Genomic DNA, 25000 nt, shown 5'->3' on the forward strand with positions numbered 1-25000 from the left:
TGTAAATAAGAGATGTGAATAAGAGATGTGAATAAGAGATGTAAATAAGAGATGTGAATAAGAGATGTGAATAAGAGATGTGAATAAGAGACCCCGCCGCCTACAGTACCTCGGTGTACCCGTTGAGGGCGGCGTGATGCAGGGCGGTGCGCCCCCCGCGGTCCGACACGTTGACGCTGCTCAGCAGCGGGATGATGACCTCAGCGCAGCGCAGGGCCTTGTTGGCAGCGGCAACGTGAAGCGGCGTCTGCCAGTTCTTATCCCGCGCGTTCACATCAGCAGAGTGACGGATCAGCACACGAACCGCCTCCTGAAGAGCAGAGTGTGTTAGAACCGCAGGAGAGTAGAGACTCTGTGTGTGTGTGTGTGTGTGTGTGTGTTTATGTGTGTATGTGTGTGTTTGTGTGTGTGTGTGGTGTGTGTGTGTGTGTGTGTGTGTGTGTGTGTGTGTGTGTGTGTGTGTGTGTGTGTGTGTGTGTGTGTGTGTGTGTGTGTGTGTGTGTGTGTGTGTGTTTGTGTGCGTGTGTGTGTTTGTAGGAGACGTGAGTTAGCAGCATAGACAGAAGAACATGTATACAGGAAATGCCTCTGAACACTCATGAATGTACTAGTTACTGCCAAAATAAAGGAAACACCAACATACAGTGTCTTAGTAGGGCGCTGGGCCACGAGCCGCCAGATCAGTTTCAATGCACCTTTGGTCTAGATTCTACTAGTCTCTGGAACTCTATTGGAGGGATGCGACACCATTCTTCCACGAGAATTACATAATTTGTTTTTGTTGGTGGTGGTGGAAAACTCTGTCTCAGGCACCGCTCCAGAATCCCCCATAAGTGTTCAATTGGGTTGAGATCTGGTGACTGAGACATCCATGGCATGTCGTTTCATGCTCATCAAACCATTCAGTGACCTTGTTCCCTGTGGATCGGGGATTGTCATCCACTCCCATCAGGATAAAAATAATTCAAGATCCCTCAGAATGTATTTATTGGCCTTTATCTTGCCCTCTAAGGGGTTAAGTAGATTACATTAGATTTTAGATTAGATTGAGTTTATTAGTCACATGCACAGGGATGCAGATATAACTGCAGGGTACAGTGAAAATCTTATGGTCCGGACTCCAACAGTGCTGGTCAAAATACAGATAGTAACAACAACAATAATAATAATAATAAATCATAACAATAATTACAATAATAATAACAATGATACATAAATAATAATAATAACAACAATAATAATAATAACAACAATAATAACAATAATAATAACAATAACAATAATAATAACAACAACAATAATAATAACAATAATAATAACAATAATAATAATAATATCAATAATACATAAATAATAATAATAACAATAATAATAATAATATCAATAATACATAAATAATAATAATAATAACAATAATACATAAATAATAATAACAATAATAATTGCAATAATAATAATAACAATAATATTAATAATTGCAATAATAATAACAATAATACATAAATAATAATAACAATATTAACAATAAATAATAATAATAATACATTAATAATAATAATAATAATAACAATAATAATAATAATAACAATAATAATAATAATAATAATAACAATAATACATTAATAATAATAATAATAATAACAATAATAATAATAATAACAATAATAATAATAATAATAACAACAATAATAATAATAACAATAATACATTAATAATAATAATAATAACAATAATAATAATAACAATAATAATAATAATAATAATAATAATAATAACAATAATACATTAATAATAATAATAATAATAACAATAATACATTAATAATAATAATAATAATAATAACAATAATAATAACAATTACAATAATAATAAATCATAATAACAGTAATTATAATTACAATAATACATATATATAATACACTGCTCAAAAAAATAAAGGGAACACTTAAACAACACAATGTAACTCCGAGTCAATCACACTTCTGTGAAATCAAACTGTCCACTTAGGAAGCAACACTGATTGACAATACATTTCACATGCTGTTGTGTAAATGGAATAGACAACAGGTGGAAATTATAGGCAATTAGCAAGACACCCCCAATAAAGGAGTGGTTCTGCAGGTGGTGACCACAGACCACTTCTCAGTTCCTATGCTTCCTGGCTGATGTTTTGGTCACTTTTGAATGCTGGCAGTGCTTTCACTCTAGTGGTAGCATGAGACGGAGTCTAAAACCCACACAAGTGGCTCAGGTAGTGCAGCTCATCCAGGATGGCACATCAATGCGAGCTGTGGCAAGAAGGTTTGCTGTGTCTGTCAGTGTAGTGTCCAGAGCATGGAGGCGCTACCAGGAGACAGGGCAGTACATCAGGAGACGTGGAGGAGGCCGTAGGAGGGCAACAACCCAGCAGCAGGACCACTACCTCTGCCTTTGTGCAAGGAGGAGCAAGAGGAGCACTGCCAGAGCCCTGCAAAATGACCTCCAGCAGGCCAAACGGTCAGAAAAGACTCCATGAGGGTGGTATGAGGGCCCAACGTCCACAGGTGGGGGTTGTGCTTACATTTCTTTGCGGGGCCGCACAGCCTCCATGTGCTTGCCAGAGGTAGCCTGACTGCCATTAGGTACCGAGATGAGATCCTCAGACCCCTTGTGAGACCATATGCTGGTGCGGTTGGCCCTGGGTTCCTCCTTGCTGAGCGGCCATTCAGGTTATGTGGATATAGATACTGTACCTGTTTCCTCCAGCATCTTCACAAGGTCCTTTGCTGTTGTTCTGGGACTGATTTGCACTTTTTGCACCAAAGTACATTCACCTCTAGGAGACAGAGCGGGTCTCCTTCCTGAGCAGTATGACGGCTGCGTGGTCCCATGGTGTTTATACTTGCGTACTATTGTTTGTACAGATGAACGTGATACCTTCAGGCATTTGAAATTGCTCCCAAGGATGAACCATTTTGGGTACATCTCCAATTGACTCAAATTATGTCAACTAGCCTATCAGAAGCTTCTAAAGCCATTACATAATTTTATGGAATTTTCCAAGCTGTTTAAAGGCCCAGTCACTTAGTGTATGTAAACTTCTGACCCACTGGAATTGTCATACAGTGAATTATAAAATAATCTGTCTGTAAAAAAATGTTTGGAAAAAATGTTTAGATGTCCTAACCGACTTGCCAAAACTCTAGTTTGTTAACAAGAAATTTGTGGAGTGGTTTTAATGACTACAACCTAAGTGTATGTAAACTTCCCACTTCAACTGTACATTGATGGGACCGCAGTGGAGAAGGTGGAAAGCTTCAAGTTCCTTAGCATACACATCACTGACAAACTGAAATTGACCACCCACACAGACAGTGTGGTGAAGAAGGTGCAACAGAGCCTCTTCAACCTCAGGAGCCTAAAGAAATGTAGCTTTCCACCTAAAACCCTCACAAACGTTTACAGATGCACAATTGAAAACATCCTGTCGGGCTGTATCACAGCCTGGTACGGCAACTGCACCGCCCGCAACCACAAATCTCTCCGGATGGTGGTACGGTCTGCCCAACGAATTACTTGGGGCAAACTACCCCGCCCTACAGGACACCAACAACACCCGATGTCACAGGAAGGCCAAAAAGATAATTAAGGACATCTACCACCGAGCCACTGCCTGTTCACCCTGCTATCATCCAGAAGGCGAGGTCAGTACAGGTGCATCAAAGCTGGGACCGAGAGACTGAAAAACAGCTTCTATCTCAAGGCCATCAGACTGTTAAACAGCCATCACAAGCACATTAGAGGCTGCTGCCTATAGGCATAGACGAGAAATCACTGGCCACTTTAAGGAATTTACAGATCTGGTATTACTCATCTCATATGTATATACTGTTTTCTATACTATTCTACCGTATCTTAGTCTGTTTCACTCTGCCATCGCTTGTCCATATGTATATAGTCTTAATTCATTCCTACTTAGTGTGTGTGTATTGGGTATACAGTATGTTGTGTAATTTGTTAGATATTACTTGTTAGATATTACTGCACTGTCGGAGCTAGAAGCACAAGCATTTTGCTATACCCACAATAACATCTGCTAAACACGGGTATGTGACCAATACAATTTGATTTGATTTGACCTACTACTGTGGTGTCGTCAGCAAACTTGATGATGGAGTTGGAACTGTGTGAAGCCACGCAGTCATGGGAGTACAGGAGGGGACTGAGGACGCACCCTTTTGGGTCCCCCTTGTTGAGAATCAGTGTCGAGGAGGTAACGTTGCCTAACTTCACCACCTGGGGGTGGTCCATCAGGAAGTCCACGACCCAGCTGCAAAGGGAAGTGTTCAGTCCCAGGGCCGTGAGCTTTGTGGTGAGCTTAGAGGGCACTATGGTATTGAAGGTTGAGCTGTAGTCGATGAACAGCATCGTCACAAATGCATTCCTCTTGTCCAGGTGGGTGAGTGCAGTTTGCAGTGCAATGGCAATTGCGTCACCTGTGGATCTGTCAGGGCGGTAGGCAAATTGGAGAGAGTTGAGTGTGTCAGGGAGGGAGGAGGTGAATTGGAGAGGGTTGAGTGTGTCAGGGAGCAAGTAGGTGGATTGGAGAGGGTTGAGTGTGTCAGGGAGGGAGGAGGTGGATTGGAGAGGGTTGAGTGTGTCAGGGAGGGAGGAGGTGAATTGGAGAGGGTTGAGTGTGTCAGGGAGGGAGGAGGTGAATTGGAGAGGGTTGAGTGTGTCAGGGAGCGAGGAGGTGAACTGGAGAGGGTTGAGTGTGTCAGGGAGGGAGGAGGTGAATTGGAGAGGGTTGAGTGTGTCAGGGAGGGAAGAGGTGAATTGGAGAGGGTTGAGTGTGTCAGGGTGGGAGGGTGGGAGGAGGTGAATTGGAGAGGGTTGAGTGTGTCAGGAAGGGAGGAGGTGAATTGGAGAGGGTTGAGTGTGTCAGGGAGGGAGGTGGTGAATTGGAGAGGGTTGAGTGTGTCAGTGAGGGAGGAGGTGAATTGGAGAGGGTTGAGTGTGTCAGTGAGCGAGGAGGTGAATTGAAGAGGTTGAGTGTGTCGGGGGGGAGGAGGTGAATTGGAGAGGGTTGAGTGTGTCAGGGAGCGAGGAGGTGAATTGGAGAGGGTTGAGTGTGTCAGGGAGGGAGGAGGTGAATTGGAGTGTGTGTGTCAGGGAGGAAGGAAGGAGGTGAATTGGAGAGGGTTGAGTGTGTCAGGGAGGGAGGAGGTGATGTGGTCTTTGACTAGACTCTCGAAGCACTTCATCATGACGGAGGTGAGTGCTACGGGACGGTAGTCATTCAGTTCAGTTACTTTCCCTTTCTTGGGCACGGGGATGATAGTGGACATCTTGAAGCAGGTGGAGGTAGCGGTCTGAGCTAGAGGGAGATTGAAAATGAATGTCTTCCATTCAGTACGTCCTCCATGGAGACCGTAAGCACCTAGCCCATGTTGTCCTCTGGGGCTCTCCTCGCCAGCTCCTCGGCTCTCCTTGGCAGCTCCTCGGGAGCTAAACCATTCCAGGAAAATGAATCCCATACAATAACAGAGCTGCCAGAACCCTCATTTACTCTGGTGTTTCCATTATTTTTGCCAGTTACCTTTACATACCTTTGTCAACAGAGAAGGACATATTCAACAACTAGAGACATTCAATAAACATATGCATTCATTTATAGACATATACCGAGATGCACATATTCAACGTTCATACACAGGCACACACATTAGTGAGTGAGTCGATCCTAAGCTACCCTAGATTGAATCCAGGGGACTGACACAAGGTATTGTGTTGGCTGTGTTGACAGATTGCTATGACTCTGTTATGGGTCTGGTTTCTATGCTGTGTGCTACTGCTAATGCATTCCTAACTGACTGGCACACAGAGCAGAGAGTGGTGGACAATGGTCAGACTGGTGATTATAGCTAAGTGTGCAGTCCTCTCCGCTCAGCTCCTCTCTACTCAGCTCCTCTCCTCTCCACTCAGCTCCTCTCCTCTCTGCTCCTCTCCACTCAGCTCCTCTCCACTCCTCTCAGCTCCTCTCCTCTCAGCTCCTCTCCTTTCCGCTCAGCTCCTCTCCTCTCACTCCTCTCCACTCAGCTCCTCTCCTCTCACTCCTCTCCACTCAGTTCCTCTCCTCTCCGCTCCTCTCCACTCAGCTCAGTTCCTCTCCACTCAGCTCCTCTCCACTCCTCTCAGCCCCTCTCCTCTCAGCTCCTCTCCTTTCCGCTCAGCTCCTCTCCACTCAGCTCCTCTCCACTCAGCTCCTCTCCTCTCAGCTCCACTCCTCTCCGCTCAGCTCCTCTCAGCTCAGCTCCTCTCCGCTCCTCTCAGCTCCTCTGCTCTCCTGTCCTCTCCTCTCCACCACAGATCCTGCTGTTCTTTTTAGGCTGTTTAGCTTCTTACCACCTGTGTCTCAGCATGGGTCCCTAAGAATGTGTCGCCATGCTGTTTGCTGTCTGTCACTGTGTGTGTGTGCTGTGTGTGTGTGTGTGTGTGTGCGTGCGTGTGTGTGTGTCAGGGCCACAGTACGCTCACGCATGAGTAGATCCTGTGCAATGTGTGTGTGTGTGTGTGTGTGTGTGTGTGTGTGTGTGTGTGTGTGTGTGTGTGTGTGTGTGTGTGTGTGTCTGTGTGTGGGTCTCCACTGACCCACCTCACTACAGGATGCCACCGCACGGTGGAGAGGGGTGAGCCACATACTGTCTTTGGCGTTGACCCGCGCCCCTAGAGAGAGATAGAGAGAGAAAGAGAGAGGGATAGATAGATAGAGAGAGAGAGAGAGAGAGAGAGAGAGAGAGAGAGAGAGAGAGAGAGAGAGAGAGAGATCATCCTTAGCTCTGGCATCTTCCCCAATATTTGGAACCAAGGACTGATCACCTCAATCCACAAAAGTGGAGACAAATTTGACCCCAATAACTACCGTGGAATATGCGTCAACAGTAACCTTGGGAAAATCCTCTGCATTATCATTAACAGCAGACTCGTACATTTCCTCAATGAAAACAATGTACTGAGCAAATGTCAAATTGGCTTTTTACCAAATTACCGTACAACAGACCATGTATTCACCCTGCACACCCTAATTGACAACCAAACAAACCAAAACAAAGGCAAAGTCTTCTCATGCTTTGTTGATTTCAAAAAAGCCTTCGAGTCAATTTGGCATGAGGGTCTGCTATACAAACTGATGGAAAGTGGTGTTGGGGGTAAAACATACGACATTATAAAATCCATGTACACAAACAACAAGTGTGCAGTTAAAATTGGCAAAAAACACACACATTTCTTCACACAGGGTCGTGGGGTGAGACAGGGATGCAGCTTAAGCCCCACCCTCTTCAACATATATATCAACGAATTGGCACGGGCACTAGAAAAGTCTACAGTACCCGGCCTCACCCTACTAGAATCCGAAGTCAAATGTCTGCTGTTTGCTGATGATCTGGTGCTTCTGTCACCAACCAAGGAGGGCCTACAGCAGCACCTAGATCTTATGCACAGATTCTGTCAGACCTGGGCCCTGACAGTAAATCTCAGTAAGACCAAAATAATGGTGTTCCAAAAAAGGTCCAGTCACCAGGACCACAAATACAAATTCCATCTAGACACTGTTGCCCTAGAGCACACAAAAAACTATACATACCTTGGCCTAAACATCAGCGCCACAGGTAACTTCCACAAAGCTGTGAACGATCTGAGAGACAAGGCAAGAAGGGCATTCTATGCCATCAAAAGGAACATAAATTTCAACATACCAATTAGGATTTGGCTAAAAATACTTGAATCAGTCATAGAGCCCATTGCCCTTTATGGTTGTGAGGTCTGGGGTCCGCTCACCAACCAAGACTTCACAAAATGGGACAAACACCAAATTGAGACTCTGCACGCAGAATTCTGCAAAAATATCCTCCGTGTACAACGTAGAACACCAAATAATGCATGCAGAGCAGAATTAGGCCGATACCCACTAATTATCAAAATCCAGAAAATAGCAGTTAAATTCTATAACCACCTAAAAGGAAGCGATTCCCAAACCTTCCATAACAAAGCCATCACCTACAGAGAGATGAACCTGGAGAAGAGTCCCCTAAGCAGCACAATTAGACCCAACCAAATCATGAGAAAACAAAAAGATAATTACTTGACACATTGGAAAGAATTAACAAAAAAACAGAGCAAACTAGAATGCTATTTGGCCCTACACAGAGAGTACCCAGTGACCTAATACCTGACCACTGTGACTGACCCAAAATTAAGGAAAGCTTTGACTATGTACAGACTCAGTAAGCATAGCCTTGCTATTGAGAAAGGCCGCCGTAGGCAGTCATGGCTCTCAAGAGAAGACAGGCTATGTGCTCACTGCCCACAAAATGAGGTGGAAACTGAGCTGCACTTCCTAACCTCCTGCCCAATGTATGACCATATTAGAGAGACATATTTCCCTCAGATTACACAGATCCACAAAGAATTCGAAAACAAATCCAATTTTGAAAAACTCCCATATCTACTGGGTGAAATTCCACAGTGTGCCATCACAGCAGCAAGATTTGTGACCTGTTGCCACGAGAAAAGGGCAACCAGTGAAGAACAAACACCATTGTAAATACAACCTATATTTATGCTTATTTATTTTATCTTGTGTCCTTTAACCATTTGTACATTGTTAAAACACTGTATATATATAATATGACATTTGTAATGTCTTTATTGTTTTGAAACTTCTGTATGTGTAATGCTTACTGTTAATTTTTTGTTGTTTTTCACTTTATATATTCACTTTGTATGTTGTCTACCTCACTTGCTTTGGCAATGTTAACACATGTTTCCCATGCCAATAAAGCCCTTGAATTGAATTGAATTGAATTGAATTGAGAGAGAGAGAGAGAGAGAGAGAGAGAGAGAGAGAGAGAGAGAGAGAGAGAGAGAGAGAGAGAGAGAGAGAGAGAGAGAGAGAGAGAGAGAGAGAGAGAGAGAGAGAGAGAGAGAGAGAGAGAGAGAGAGAGAGAGAGAGAGAGAGAGAGAGAGAGAGAGAGAGAGAGAGAGAGAGAGAGAGAGAGAGAGAGAGAGAGAGAGAGAGAGACAGCCAGCCAGCCAGCCAGCCAGCCAGCCAGCCAGCCAGCCAGCCAGCCAGCCAGCCAGCCAGCCAGCCAGACAGACAGACAGACAGACAGACAGACAGACAGACAGACAGACAGACAGACAGACAGACAGACAGACAGACAGACAGACAGACAGACAGACAGACAGACAGACAGACAGACAGACAGACAGACAGACAGACAGACAGACAGACAGACAGACAGACAGATAGATAGATAAGATAGATAGATAGATAGATAGATAGATAGATAGATAGATAGATAGATAGATAGATAGATAGATAGATAGATAGATAGATAGATAGATAGATAGATAGATAGATAGATAGATAGATAGATAGATAGATAGATAGATAGATAGATAGATAGATAGAAGATAGCAGGAGGTAGTGAGAGTAAAAAGACACATTGGCCAAGCAATCTGTGATAAAAGCTACTTTCTACTATCTATTTAAACTGCATTGTGTTATTATAGCTAAGGCTGTAAAGCAGGGGGATAGAGTGTGAGGAGAAAGATGGGGGGGGGGGGGGGGGGTTGGTTTACCGGAGAGGATAAGAAGCTCAGTGATCTCAGCATCACCCAGGAAGGCTGCAGCATGGAGCGGGGTGCGCTTCTCTGCATCCTGACAGAGAGAGAGAGAGTTACAGGCAGCCTTCGTAGGGTTACACTATATATTTGATATGTGTGTGTGTGCATCATCCAGGAGCACGGGTACTTTTCCATTTAAACCAACTGAAGTCAGATTATTTTAGGCAAGAGGCAACCGAGTTAGACAGAGTTATAATAAGAGCCCAACCCAACCCCACTGAACAAAATATAAACGCAACATGTAAAGTGATGGTCCCATGTTTCATGAGCTGAAATAAAAGATCCCAGACATGTTTCATACACACAAAAAACGTATTTCTCTGTTTGCATCAAAGATATTCCATCGCCCTGACATATCAAGAAGCTGATTAATATCAGGAAGCTGATTAAACAGCATGATCATCCTGAGTGGCACAGTGTTCTAAGGCACTGCATCTCAGAGCTAGAGGCGTCACTACAGACACCCTGGTTCGATTCCAGGCTGTATCACAACCGGCCTTGATTGGGAGTCCCATAGGGCGGTGCACAATTGGCCCAGCTTTGTCTGGGTTTGGGCGGTGTAGGCCGTCATTGTAAATAAGAATTTGTTCGTAACTGACTTGCCTAGATAAATAAAGGTTAAATATTTATTTTTATAATAATTACACAGGTGCACCTTGTGCTGGGGGCAATAAAAGGCAACTCTAAAATGTGCAGTTTTGCCACACAACACAATGCCACAGATGTCTCAAGGGAGGGTGCAATTGACATGTTGACTGCAGGAATGTCCACCAGAGCTGTTGCCAGATCATTGAATGTTCATTTCTCTACCACAAGCCAACTCCAACATCGTTTTAGAGAATTTGACAGTAGATCCAACTGGCCTCACAACCGCAGAACACGTTTATGGCGTTGTGTGGGCGAGCGGTTTGCTGATGTCAACGTTGTGAACAGAGTGCCCCATTGTGGCTGTGGGGCTATGGTATGGGCAGGCATAAGCTACGGACAGCGACCACAATTGCATTATATCGATAGCAACTTAAATGCACAGAAATACCGTGATGAGATCCTGAGGCCTATTATGAGGCCCATTTTTCAGGTATCTGTGACCAATATATTCCCTGTCTTGTGAAATCCATAGATTAGGGCCTAATGAATTTATTTAAATTGACTGATTTCCTCATATGAACTGTAACTCAATCAAATCTTTGTTCAGTATACAATGGCGAGGGAAACACTGGCGGAGGCCATGAATAGGACAGTTAGCTTGGAGTGGACACAGAGCTGGCCAGGCAGAGAAGATGATCTAACAGTCAGCATCCTATGGGATGAGCTAAGCCTATGGCTACTGGCTGTGTTACAGCGCTGTGCCAAAACATCCATTGTCCCTGTGGCCACTTGCCAGTTAGCACACAAAACAACCCCTCAAATCCATCTGGCCCAGCCCTCCACTGACTCTCAAACAAAAAACACATCTAAACTGGACAACACAAAGTTTTCATAGTAGTGCTTCTTATAGCAGCCAACAGCCCATAGAAGAGACTAAACACCCAGTTAAGAGAATGAGGGTTGGGACCAGCCTATGTCCTGTCCTGCTGGAGCAGCTAACAATATCCCTGTGCTGTTGTAAATAAATACTGGTTTGACCTTTTTCCCCATATTGACCCCTGGCCCACACAGGAAGTGCACAGAGAGAGGAAATAGTAGGACTGTTTTATTCAGCATTTCCTATGCTCTGGAGCATGGAAGTATGTGAATGGAACATGTCTGGTGGTCTTACCAGAGCGTTGATGTCTTCCGATTTGTAGATGAGCATGCGTATCTCCTCAGGGTCTCCATTGAAGACGGCCTGGACCAGAGGAGGCTGAGGAGGAGACAGAGAGAAGAGAAAGGGTCAGAACCTTGGGGTGGTTCCCTAATCCTCCTCTATAGATCCAAGGTGGTTCCCTAATCCTCTTCTATAGATCCACGGTGGTTCTCTAAATCCTCCTCTATAGATCCAAGGTGGTTCTCTAATCCTCCTCTATAGATCCAAGGTGGTTCTCTAATCCTCCTCTATAGATCCAAGGTGGTTCTCTAATCATCCTCTATAGATCCAAGGTGGTTCTCTAATCCTCCTCTATAGATCCAAGGTGGTTCTCTAATCCTCCTCTATAGATCCAAGGTGGTTCCCTAATCCTCCTCTATAGATCCAAGGTGGTTCCCTAATCCTCCTCTATAGATCCAAGGTGGTTCCCTAATCCTCCTCTATAGATCCAAGGTCGTTCCCTAATCTTCCTCTATAGATCCAAGGTCGTTCCCTAATCCTCCTCTATAGATCCAAGGTCGTTCTCTAATCCTACATAATAGAACAACAAAGGAACCTTCACAAACCTTCATTGCTCTCAGATGACAATGAAATGTCAGCACAAGTGGATACATGTCTCAAACACGAGCAGGGCTAATGCAAGTCTCCCTAAACACTAGAGGTCAACCGATTAATCGGAATGGCCGATTAATTAGGGCCGATGTCAAGTCTTCATAACAATCGGAAATCGGTCATTTTGGACGCCGATTTTGCCGTTTTTTTTTTTACACCTTTATTTAACCTTTATTTAACGAGGCTAGTCAGTTAAGAACACATTCTTATTTACAATGACGGCCTAGGAACAGTGGGTTAACTGCCTTGTTCAGGGGCAGAACGACAGATTTTTACCTGGTCAGCTCAGGGATTCAATCTTGCAACCTTACGGTTACTAGTCCAACGCTCTAACCACCTGCCTCACGAGGATCCTGCCTGTTACGCGAATGCAGTAAGAAGCCAAGGTAAGTTGCTATCTAGCATTAAACTTATCTTATAAAAAACAATCATAATCACTAGTTATAACTACACATGGTTGATGATATTACTATTTTATCTAGCGTGTCCCGCGTTGCATATAATCGATGCAGTGTGCATTCGCGAAAAAGGACTGTCGTTGCTCCAACGTGTACCTAACCATAAACATCGATGCCTTTCTTAAAATCAATACACAGAAGTATGTATTTTTAAACCTGCATATTTAGCTAAAAGAAATCCAGGTTAGCAGGCAATATTAACCAGGTGAAATTGTGTCACTTCTCTTGCGTTCATTGCACGCAGAGTCAGGGTATATGCAACCGTTTGGGACGCCTGGCTCATTGCGAACTAATTTGCCAGAATTTTATGTAATTATGACATAACATTGAAGGTTGTGCAATGTAACAGGAATATTTAAGACTGAGAAGTGTTAGATAAAATACGGAACGGTTCCGTATTTCACTGAAAGAATAAATGTTTTGTTTTCGAGATGATAGTTTCCGGATTCTACCATATTAATGACCAAAGGCTCGTATTTCTGTGTGTTATTATGTTATAATTAAGTCTATGGTTTGATAGAGAAGACTGACTAAGCGATGGTAGTCACCAGCAGGCTCGAAAGCATTCATTCAAACAGCACTTTCATGCGTTTTGCCAGCAGCTCTGCTGTTTATGAATTGAAGCCTATCAACTCCCGAGATTAGGCTGGTGTAACCGATGTGAAATGGCTAGCTAGTTAGCGGGGTGCGCGCTAATAGCGTTTCAAACGTCACTCGCTCTAAGACTTGGAGTTGTTGTTCCCCTTGCTCTGCATGGGTAACGCTGCTTCTAGGGTGGCTGTTGTCGATGTGTTCCTGGTTCGAGCCCAGGTAGGAGCGAGGAGAGGGATGGAAGCTATACTGTTGCACTGGCAATACTAAAGTGCCTATAAGAACATCCAATAGTCAAAGGTATATGAAATACAAATGGTATAGAGAGAAATAGTCCTATAATTACTATAATAACTACAACCTAAAACGTCTTACCTTGGAATATTGAAGACTCATGTTAAAAGGAACCACCAGCTTTCATGTGTTCTCATGTTCTGAGCAAGGAACTTAAACATTAGCTTTCTTACATGGCACATATTGCACTTTTACTTTCTTCTCCAACACTTTGTTTTTGCATTATTTAAACCAAATTGAACATGTTTCATTATTTATTTGAGGAAACATTTATTTTATTGATGTAATTATATTAATTAAAAATAAGTATTCATACAGTATTGTTGTAATTGTCATTATAAAAAAAAGCTACAAAAATTGGCCTATTAATCGGTATCGGCTTTTTTATCCTCCAATAATCGGTATCAGCGTTGAAAAAAAATCATAATCGGTCGACCTCTACTAAATACTGATCAAGCCTATCTTCAATAGGTGTCTAAACAGTCACCCTGAAATAAATCTCAAGGTATCAGATTTATCAGCTGTGTGTGTGAACAAGGATAAAGGAGGAAATAGGGGAGAGGTCCTTCACATGGAATTAGAGCATTGCCAGGATGAGCAGCTGTTTGACACTTCACTCTGGTTAAAAAAGCTGGAGGAGTGAGTGACTGTGAGTGAGTAAGCCTACATGTGGTAAAGGCCTAGTGCTGTAGTTAAGACTGTTGTGGCTGTAATAAGACAACTGTATGAGGTTATTTACACAGAAGGAAATAAAGTCCTCCAACTCTACAAGGGAACAGCACAGCAGCATGTAAACATTAATCTTAGTCTAGTGTAGTGAGTGAAGTTACAGTGCTCTCTCCAGTCTCTCTCTCAGACCTAAATAAAGGTCCAGGACATCGCTGGCACGCAGGCACAAATTATCTTTGTCAATCAGTACTAGGCCTTAGATCAGCAGGGTCAGTCAGCTTTCTGAGAAACACACTGGACTGACTGGATATGACATGAGGGTAGACAGGCCGACTATAATGAGTCTGGTCATGTCCCTGTTCCAATACTTCTAAAATGGATCCTTCCACCCTTCCAGTTTTTGATTGGTGATAGCGATCACCTCACAGAAGGAAGGAAAGAAGGGTGCCTTGTAAAAGTATTTTAAAAGGACCTACCTAGCAGGTGAGACATGGTTCTGAGAGCGTAACAGACTGGGGTCATGGCTAGAAGAGATACAGCTTTTGTCAAATTATTGTCAAAAGTTTTTTATTTTTTATTGGCATTTCTAGCTAACCCTTACGCTAATTATCCTTATCTGCTGCGTAAATTATCCTAACCTGCTACGAAAAGTCAAATCTGACAAAAGCTGTATCCCAACAATGTCAAAACCACAGACTGGTCCCATATGGATGCTGTTTCTGGGTGCTGCCAAGCAGTGGCCCCTTACTATCACCATGTGATGATGACTGACAGGACAATTGTTTCGACAACCTGTCAGTTACATACAACATCAAATTCAATGACAGAGAAGAAGGCAATTGAGTCAAAGATCTGACTGACTCAGCCCTATGCACCACAGAGTCAGGCCAGAACATGTTGCTGCATCTGAACTTCCTGTCCCCTCTCCACCTTACCGCCTCACTTCCTGTTACATTCTGTCACCTTCTCAGAGTTTACACGCAGAGAGGAAACCTAGCTCAGACAACACTTTCAGTTCTGCTTGTGGGCCACACACAGACTCTGACTAATCCTATAATCTGCAAAAACATGCACACAAAATGTGTAGGCCTTTATGAAACAGCGGGTGGAGAGTCAGAGGTGTGCAGGCCCTACAGCCTAACTACAGTCTAACTACAGCCTAACTACAGCTTAACTACAGTCTAACTACAGCTTAACTACAGCTTAACCACAGTCTAACTACAGCTTAACTACAGCCTAACTACAGCTTAACTACAGCTTAACTACAGCTTAACTACAGCCTAACTACAGCTTAACTACAGTCTAACTACAGCTTAACTACAGCCTAACTACAGCTTAACTACAGGCTAACTACTGCCTAACTATAGCTTAACTACAGCCTAACTACAGCTTAACTACAGCTTAACTATAGCTTAACTACAGCTTAACCACAGTGGTGACTCTGCTGAAGGAGTAGTGATTTATGGGAACAGGGCTCTCCTCCACACAGATTGATCCAGAATGTTTCCCCGCCGTTTGCCACGAGCTATCCTCTCCCTTACTGTCGGCAGACGGTATCGGAGCATGAGGTCTGATACTAACAGGATCAGAGACAGTTTCTATCTAAGAGCCACTTGAACTGGACTGACCACCTGCGCGGATTTTCAGTCCCTTCCTGTATTATACTGATGCTAAAATGTTTATTCTATTCTACTGAGCCATTTACTTTATGTTAATATTCTTTTCTTTTATTCTTTCTTATTGTTGTTGCATTGTCCAGAAGGAACATGTAAGTAAGCATTTCATGTACATATGACTAATAAAACCGTTTTAGCATGGGCTGTGCCATTGAGGACTTTCACCATTTTGAAATAGTCAACTCTGTGGGAGTTATTATGGGTTAAGGAAGGATCAAATAATTCCATCCAGGTCATCAGTAGGGATCAGCAAATGAATTATGCCTGTGGGCAAACATTCCATCCCTGCATGTGGCAGTAAATCACCACCTCTCACCAAACCAAACCATAACACACCACCTCTCACCACCCCTCACCACACCACACCACCCCTCACCACACCACACCAACCTTCACCAAACCATACCACACCACCCCTCACCACACCACACCACACCAACCCTCGCCACACCACACCAACCCTCACCAAACCATACCACACCACCCCTCACCACACCACCCCTCACCACACCACACCTCACCAAACCATACCACACCACCTCTCACCACACCACCCCTCACCACACCACCCATCCCTCACCACACCATACCTCACCAAACCATACCACACCACCCCTCACCACACCACCCCTCACCACACCACACCACCAAACCATACCACACCACCCCTCACCACACCAACCCTCACCAAACCATACCACACCACCCCTCCCCACACCACCCCTCACCAAACCATACCACACCACCCCTCACCACACCACACCAACCCTCACCAAACCATACCACCCCTCACCACACCACCCCTCACCAAACCACACCACCCCTCACCACACCACACCACCCTTCACCACACCACACCAACCCTCACCAAACCATACCACACCACCCCTCACCACACCACACCACCCCTCACCACACCTCACCAAACCATACCACACCACCTCTCACCACACCACCCCTCACCACACCACCCATCCCTCACCACACCATACCTCACCAAACCATACCACACCACCCCTCACCACACCACACCACCCCTCACCACACCATACCACACCACCCCTCACCACCCCTCACCAAACCATACCACACCACCCCTCACCACACCACACCAACCCTCACCAAACCATACCACCCCTCACCACACCACACCACCCCTCACCAAACCACACCACCCCTCACCACACCACACCACCCTTCACCACACCACACCACCCTTCACCACACCACACCAACCCTCACCACACAACACCAACCCTCACCAAACCATACCACACCACCCCTCACCACACCACACCACCCCTCACCACACCACACCTCACCAAACCATACCACACCACCCCTCACCACACCACCCCTCACCAAACCATACCACACCACCCCTCACCACACCACACCAACCCTCACCAAACCATACCACCCCTCACCACACCACACCACCCCTCACCAAACCACACCACCCCTCACCACACCACACCACCCTTCACCACACCACACCACCCTTCACCACACCACACCAACCCTCACCACACCACACCAACCCTCACCAAACCATACCACACCACCCCTCACCACACCCCTCACCACACCACACCTCACCAAACCATACCACACCACCTCTCACCACACCACCCCTCACCACACCACCCATCCCTCACCACACCATACCTCACCAAACCATACCACACCACCCCTCACACCACACCACACCACCCCTCACCACACCACCCCTCACCACTAGAGGTCGACCGATTATGATTTTTCAACGCCGATAACGATTATTGGAGGCCCAAAAAAAGCCGATACCGATTAATCTGACTATTTCTTTTATTTATTTGTAATAATGACAATTACAACAATACTGAACGAACACTTATTTTAACTTAATATAAAACATCAATAAAATATATTTAGCCTGAACTAAATAATGAAACATGTTCAATCTGGTTTAAATAATGCAAAAACAAAGTGTTGGAGAAGAAAGTAAAAGTGCAATATGTGCCATGTAAAAAAGCTAACGTTTAAGTTCCTTGCTCAGAACATGAGAACATATGAAAGCTGGTGGTTCCTTTTAACATGAGACTTCAATATTCCAAGGTAAGAGGTTTTAGGTTGTAGTTAATATAGTATTTTTAAGACTATTTATCTCTATACCATTTGTATTTCATATACCTTTGACTATTGGATGTTCTTATAGGCACTTTAGTATTGCCAGTGTAACAGTATAGCTTCTGTCCCTCTCCTCGCTCCTACCTGGGCTCGAACCAGGAACACATCGACAACAGCCACCCTCGAAGCAGCGTTACCCATGCAAGGGGAACAACTACTCCAAGACTCAGAGCGAGTGACGTTTGAAACGCTATTAGCGCGCACCCCGCTAACTAGCTAGCCATTTCACATCGGTTACACCAGCCTAATCTCGGGAGTTGATAGGCTTGAAGTCATAAACAGCGCAATGCTTGAAGCACAGCGAAGTGCTGCTGACAAAACGCACGGAAGTGCTGTTGAATGAATGCTTACGAGCCTGCTTCTGCCTACCATCGCTCAGTCAGACTGCTCTATCAAATATCAAATCATAGACTTAATTATAACATAATAACACACAGAAATACGAGCCTTAGGCCATTAATATGGTTGAATCCGGAAACTATCATTTCGAAAACAAAACGTTTATTATTTCAGTGAAATACGGAACCGTTCCGTATTTTATCTAACGGGTGGCATCCATAAGTCTAAATATCGCTGTTACATTGTACAACCTTCAATGTTATGTCATAATTACGTAAAAGTCACCACACCACCCCTCACCACAACAGCCCTCACCACCCCACCCCACCCCTCACCACACCACAACACCCTCACCACACCAACCCTCACCACAACAGCCCTCACCACCCCACACCTCACCACCCGTCACCACCCCACCCCTCACCACAACACCCTCACCACCCGTCACCACACCACCCCTCACCTCACCTCACCACCCCTCACCACACCACACCAACCCTCACCTCACCACCCCTCACCACATCATACCATTCCTCAAGGCAAAACAAAAATGTCTAACACTGATCCCATTGTTGCCACAGCACAGGCACAGCACATTGCCCTCATGCTCCTCCCTCGCCCTGACTCCAAGGGCCAATGAATGTTGTCAAAACGACCCCTTGTCCAATAGGAGAGTGGCAGCTTCCTTGTCTACATTTAGAACACCATTAGGGTCAGCATCTTAAATAAACTAGTCCTGTCTAAAAGGGTCCCAATGGAACCAAGAGGGGTCGCCGGCATTTGACAAAACAAAACGGATGTCTCTCTGTTTTGCCCTCATCCTACACAAACTTCCTGTATCTGATAAAAACTCTGTTTTCATTCTTTGAACTGCAAACAACACACATGCAATCATGTCACACACACACACACATTTTTTTGGCTGTGATTTTCCTTCCATAAAGATGCTGAATATAATAGCTGCATTGCTATTGGTGCCAGAGGGTACAGAGCAGATCTGAGTCTCCGCCCCCACAGCACAGCTCCAAAATGAGAAGCTGCTGATGCCGATGACGTCCCACTATGAATTCAATGCAGAAATAAAACCATGAGTGTGTTTTTCTCCTTCCCTTACTGTTGGTGGTGAGAGAGAAAATAAGTACAGTTTACATATAAGTCAGAAGTTTACATACACCTTATGCAAATATATTTCAACTCAGTTTTTCACAATTCCTGACATTTAATCCTAGTAAAAATTCCCCTGTCTTAGGTCAGTTAGGATCACCATTTTATTTTAAGAATGTGAAATGTCAGAATAATAGAGTGATTAATTTCAGCTTTTATTTATTTAATTACATTCCCAGTGGGTCAGAAGTTTACATACACTCAATTAGATTTGGTAGCATTGCCTTTAAATTGTTTAACTTGGGTCAAACGTTTCGGGTAGCCTTCCGCAAGCTTCCCACAATAATTTGGGTGAATTTTGGCCCATTCCTCCTGACAGAGCTGGTGTAACTGAGTCAGGTTTGTCAGCCTCCTTGCTCACACACACTTTTTCAGTTCTGCCTACAAATGTTCTATGGGTTTGAAGTCAGGGCGTTGTGATGGCCACTCCAATACCTTGACTTTGTTGTCCTTAAGCCATTTTGCCACAACTTTGGAAGTATGCTTGGGGTCATTGTCCATTTGGAAGACCCATTTGCGACCAAGCTTTAACTTCCTGACTGATGTCTTGAGATGTTGCTTCAATATATCTGCATAATATTCCCCCCTCACGATGCCATCTATTTTGTGAAGTGCACCAGCAAAGCAGCAAAGCACCCCCAGAACATGATGCTGCCACCCCCGTGCTTCACGGTTGGGATGGTGTTCTTCGGCTTGCTAGCCTCCCCCTTTTACCTCCAAACATAATGATGATCATTATGGCCAAACAGTTCTATTTTTGTTTCATCAGACCAGAGGACATTTCTCCAAAAAGTACGATCTTTGTCCCCATGTGCAGTTGCAAACCATAGTCTGGCTTTTTTATGGCGGTTTTGGAGCAGTGGCTTCTTCCTTGCTGAGCGGCCTTTCAGGTTATGTCGGTATAGGACTCGTTTTACTGTGGATATAGATACTTTTGTACCTGTTCCCTCCAGCATCTTCACAAGGTCCTTTGCTGTTGTTCTGGGATTGATTTGCACTTTTCGCACCAAAGTACGTTCATCTCTAGGAGACAGAACACGTCTCCTTCCTGAGCGGTATGACGGGTGCTTGGTCCCATGTTGTTTATAATTGTGAACTATTGTTTGTACAGATGAACGTGGTACCTTCAGGTGTCTGGAAATTGCTCCCAAGGATGAACCAGACTTGTGGAGGTCTACATTTTTTTCTGAGGTCTTGGCTAATTTATTTAGATTTTCCCATGAAAAAAAGAGGCACTGAGTTTGAAGGTAGGCCTTGAAATACATCCACAGGTACACCTCCAATTGACTCAAATTATGTCAATTAGCCTATCAGAAGCATCTAAAGACATGACATCATTTTCCAAGCTGTTTAAAGGCAGTCAACTTAGTGTATATAAACTTCTGACCCACTGGAATTCCGATTCAGTGAATTATAAGTGAAATAATCTGTCTGTAAACAATTGTTGGAAAAATGACTTGTGTCATGCACAAAGTAGATGTCCTAATCGACTTGCCAAAACTGTAGTTTGTTAACAAGAAATTTGTGGAGTGGTTGAAAAACAAGTTTCAATGACTCCAACCTAATTGTATGTAAACTTCAACTGTATCAATCAATTTGTCAGACTACTCACATGTGTATGGTCGAGTCCCCTACACAACCTAAGTGTATGTAAGGTCAGCAGCCTTCAAAATAAAAGAAAAAGACAACACATCACGAGCACCCTTCAACCCCCCTTCTGAACAAACCCACACACCAACGCGTGCACACACACACACACACACACACACATACACACACACACACACACTCATACTTCCAGACGAAAAATCCCATGGGGATCCAGTAAGAAGAAAAATGAAGAAAAGGGGAGGGGGATGTCAAGACCTAATAACTTCCTGTCTCTCCCTTTCTCTGGAACACAGAGGAGGGATTAGGGCAGCAGGTAGCCTAGGGGTTAGGCCAGTAAGCGAAAGGATGCTGGTTCGAATCCCTGAGCCGACTAGGTGAACAAGCTATCGATGTGCCCTTGAGCAAGGCACTAAACCCTAATTGCTCTTGTATAGTGCCTTAGGAAAGTATTCAGACCACTTGACTTTTTCCCAAAAAAATTAAGTTACAGCCTTATTCTACTTTTTTTTGTATCCCCAGCAATCTACACACAATACCCCATAACGACAAAGCGAAAACAGGTATTTTCTACGTTTTTACAAATGTATTAAAAATACAAATCTGAAATACCTTATTTACATAACTATTCAGACCCTTTGCTATGAGACACGGCATTAAGCTCAGGTGCATCCTGTTTCCATTGATCATCTTTGAGATGTTTCTACAATTTGATTGGAGTCCACCTGTGGTAAATCCAATTGATTAAACATGATTTGAAAAGGCACACACCTGTCTATATAAGGTCCCACAGTTGACAGTGCAGGTCAGAGCAAAAACCAAGCCATGAGGTTGAAGGAATTGTCTGTAGAACGCTAAGACATGATTGTGTCTAGGCACAGATCTGGGGAAGGGTACCAAAAAATGTCTGCAGCATTGAAGGTCCCCAAGAACACAGAGGCCTCCATCATTCTTAAATAGAAGAAGTTTGGAACCACCAAGACTCTTCTGAGAGCTGGCCGCCCAGCCAAACTGAGTAATCGGGGGAGAAGGGCCTTGGTCAGGGAGGTGACTAAGAACTCGATAGTCACTCTGACAGAGCTCCAGAGTTCCTCTGTGGAGATACGAGAACCTTCCAGAAGGACAACCATCTCTGCAGCACTCCACCAATAAGGCCTTTATGGTAGAGTGGCCAGACTGAAGCCACTCCTCAGTAAAAAGGCACATTACAGCCCGCTTGGAGTTTACCAAAAGACACCTAAAGACTCTCAGACCATGAGAAACAAGATTCTCTGGTCTGATGAAATCAAGAATGAACTCTTTGGCCTGAATGCCATGTGTCCCGTCTGGAGGAAACCTGGCACCATCCTTACAGTGAAGCATGGTGGTGGCACCATCATGCTGTGGGGATATTTGTCGGTGTCAGTGACTGGGAGATTGGTCAGGATCGAGGCAAAGATGAACAGAGCAAAGTACAGAGAGATCCTTGATGAAAACCTGCTCCAGAACACTCAGGACCTCAGACTGGGGCGAAGGTTCGCCTTCCAACAGGACAACGACCCTAAGCACACAGCCAAGACAATGCAGGAGTGGCTTCGGGACAAGTCTCTGAATGTCCTTGAGTGGCCCAGCCAGAGTCACTCACTGGCCAGTAGACACACAGAGCCATACACTTGTATAATCTCTCTGCAAACATACACATCCGTTACAACCTGTACTAACTCAAACAACCCACTGACCATAACTGATGCTGGTTTGAGAGCACATACAGTGGTGCGTGCCTGACATAGGCTGAAATCAGATGTACAGGCGAGATAGGCCTTTGGATCACTTCCTGCAGCTGCTGCTCTACACAGTTCAGACTGGGCTGATCTATAGATAAAGGCCTTGGATAAGGGACAGAGGAAGGTCAAATAGCAGCACCATTAGCATTCAGTCTCACAGATAATGCAGAGCCTCTTTATCCCTATGTGACCCAGAGTTTTTCCTCACCTGGGCCCCTTGTTATAGCCCATGTTTCTTGTCAGGTCAGTCTCGAAAGCCCGACCTTATAGGCAACTGTGCCAACTGTCTGGTGGATTATTTTGTCATCCGCTTTAAAAAAAAATACAAAATAGTAGCTAGCTAGAAGGAGATCATGGAGGCTATTTTTAATGAATGCATTTCACAAGTGGCTAGCTTGCATCAACTACCTTCACTAAAACCACTGCAAAGATTTTGCCTGCAAACGTTGGTTTTTGAATCGCAACGTTCTGGCATGTCTGCCGCGTGATTCGTTGGGAGAGTTGTCTTTCTAAAGAGGACCCACCCCTGAACAATTTATTTTCAAAGTTGCCAAAATAGTCCATCATTGAAACCAGACAATAGTCACTATTGCCAGGGTCGGGTTTTAGGGACTGGTCAGGTCATGCGTTCAGGAAAAACTCCAAGCCCAACAAGACTGGTGACTGAGTGATGACTCAGATGACCCCTGTACTGTAGCTGTTGTTATTATTGTCCGCTTGACCCTGTTACTCAGCACCTCTACAACAAAAACAGCCCCCTATACAGTGAAGAAAAACAACTCAGATATGTCTGCGGTAACAGCAACAAAAAGATAGTAACATACTATCATGCCCTGATGGTGAAGTTTGAAGTTTGTGACACAAGTCACTGTGCTCAACATCCTATACTCTTCTCGCTGACAACAATCTAGGAAGAGAGAAATGGGGAACTTGACTAGGCAAGCCCAAAATGCAGAACACATTCTTTTGACAAAACCGAGGGATGCACCAGTAACAACTTGACAGATCATAACAGGTGCCGACAGCAACACTATAATTCATGGGGACGATAAAGGAATTCACAGCTGAATTCCAGTGGCGCGTGGCGGTGACTCAACTGGGGTACAGTTTACAGAAGAGCCATCAGAAAGTCACCCCGAATTCGTTGTCCTACTTTTAAAACGGTAAGGAGAACAACGAACTATGTAAATACTGCAAATGCATCTACAACATGAGATAACACACACCGCCCAATTTCATTCACAGCACGAGATGCACGACACACCTCCTCGCTCGCGTAGCGGACCGCAGCTGTTCCTCTGGGCACCAGAAAAACGATTTCCTCTCACTTGCCAGCGACGCATGAAAAATTATTTCTCAATTATGTAACGTTTACAAAAACATTCCACTTTCCCGGGACCTACTTGGTTATATCTTTGTATCAACAAAGTAGTCACTATCGCAATGCATAATGAGAAAAGCTTATAGACTATCTATATCTACATATAACGTTAAGGAAACATTAATTATTTGTCAAATTGGCATAGCTACCTGTTCGACGAGTTTTAGAACAGCCATAATAGTCTCGATCAATTTGGTCAGCACATCAACACACTCCCTTGAATATCAGATCAGGCAATTATCTTGAAATAATATTGCAGTTCAAAATCTTCTATCTTTCCTCTTGTAGTCACTCTTGGTTGATGCAGTAGTCAGGGAAGTGAATCGTGCATCAATAATTGTTCCTTTTCTGATGCAACGCAGAACCTCAGTCAGGGCCCGGGCTGTATCAGGGCCCCATGGCCAGCTCCACTGACACTATCTGCGGTGAGGGGGAGTCGCGCCACCGCCACAGTGTGCGAAGGGAGGAGGGAAAGAAGGAATGGCTTCTCCGACTCGACCGACTGATGTAAACAATCCGCATTTACAGTTTATGCACGGGGGAATTTCTCTTTAAATTACCAAACACTCCCCTCTCACTTTGCAGCTCCGAAAATCTTCCTGTATATGTAAAACGGGTGAACTGAGATTGCACAGGAAGTTCAAGCCTCTCGCTCTCCTACACTCAGATGCAGAATTTGAGGAGAGTCATCGCGGATTGTCAGCGCCAACGCTCGGTAGAGTGCTCCCTCTGCTGCCCTCCTGTGGCTAGAATAGGGGGAAAAAACAATTTGACGTAAAGTTAGAGACGGGTTTGTAAATTGCTTTGGTAAATGTTCAGTG

At 44.3% G+C, this 25000-nt stretch overlaps 1 protein-coding gene across 4 annotated transcripts in view; it reads right to left on the bottom strand.

The window, feature by feature from the left end:
• LOC109870750 (serine/threonine-protein phosphatase 6 regulatory ankyrin repeat subunit B-like) overlaps window positions 1-24864 on the bottom strand; it is a 56324-nt gene extending 31460 nt beyond the window's left edge. For 2 of the 4 annotated variants that reach the window (XM_031805537.1, XM_031805538.1), the window contains exons 1-5: window positions 24329-24862; window positions 11429-11512; window positions 9625-9703; window positions 6635-6705; window positions 110-310 (exon numbers count right to left, since the gene is read on the bottom strand). In XM_031805537.1, the coding sequence (XP_031661397.1) occupies window positions 110-310; window positions 6635-6705; window positions 9625-9703; window positions 11429-11512; window positions 24329-24355 (462 nt within the window). In that variant the 5' untranslated portion in view covers window positions 24356-24862. Of the gene's footprint in view, window positions 1-109; window positions 311-6634; window positions 6706-9624; window positions 9704-11428; window positions 11513-24328 lie in introns of all 4 variants that reach the window. The other 2 variants (XM_031805536.1, XM_031805539.1) reach the window with 2 other exon arrangements.
• Between the last annotated feature and the right edge of the window lie 136 nt (window positions 24865-25000).

The sequence above is a fragment of the Oncorhynchus kisutch genome, linkage group LG26 (assembly GCF_002021735.2).
Source record: "Oncorhynchus kisutch isolate 150728-3 linkage group LG26, Okis_V2, whole genome shotgun sequence".
NCBI classification, from domain to species: domain Eukaryota; kingdom Metazoa; phylum Chordata; class Actinopteri; order Salmoniformes; family Salmonidae; genus Oncorhynchus; species Oncorhynchus kisutch.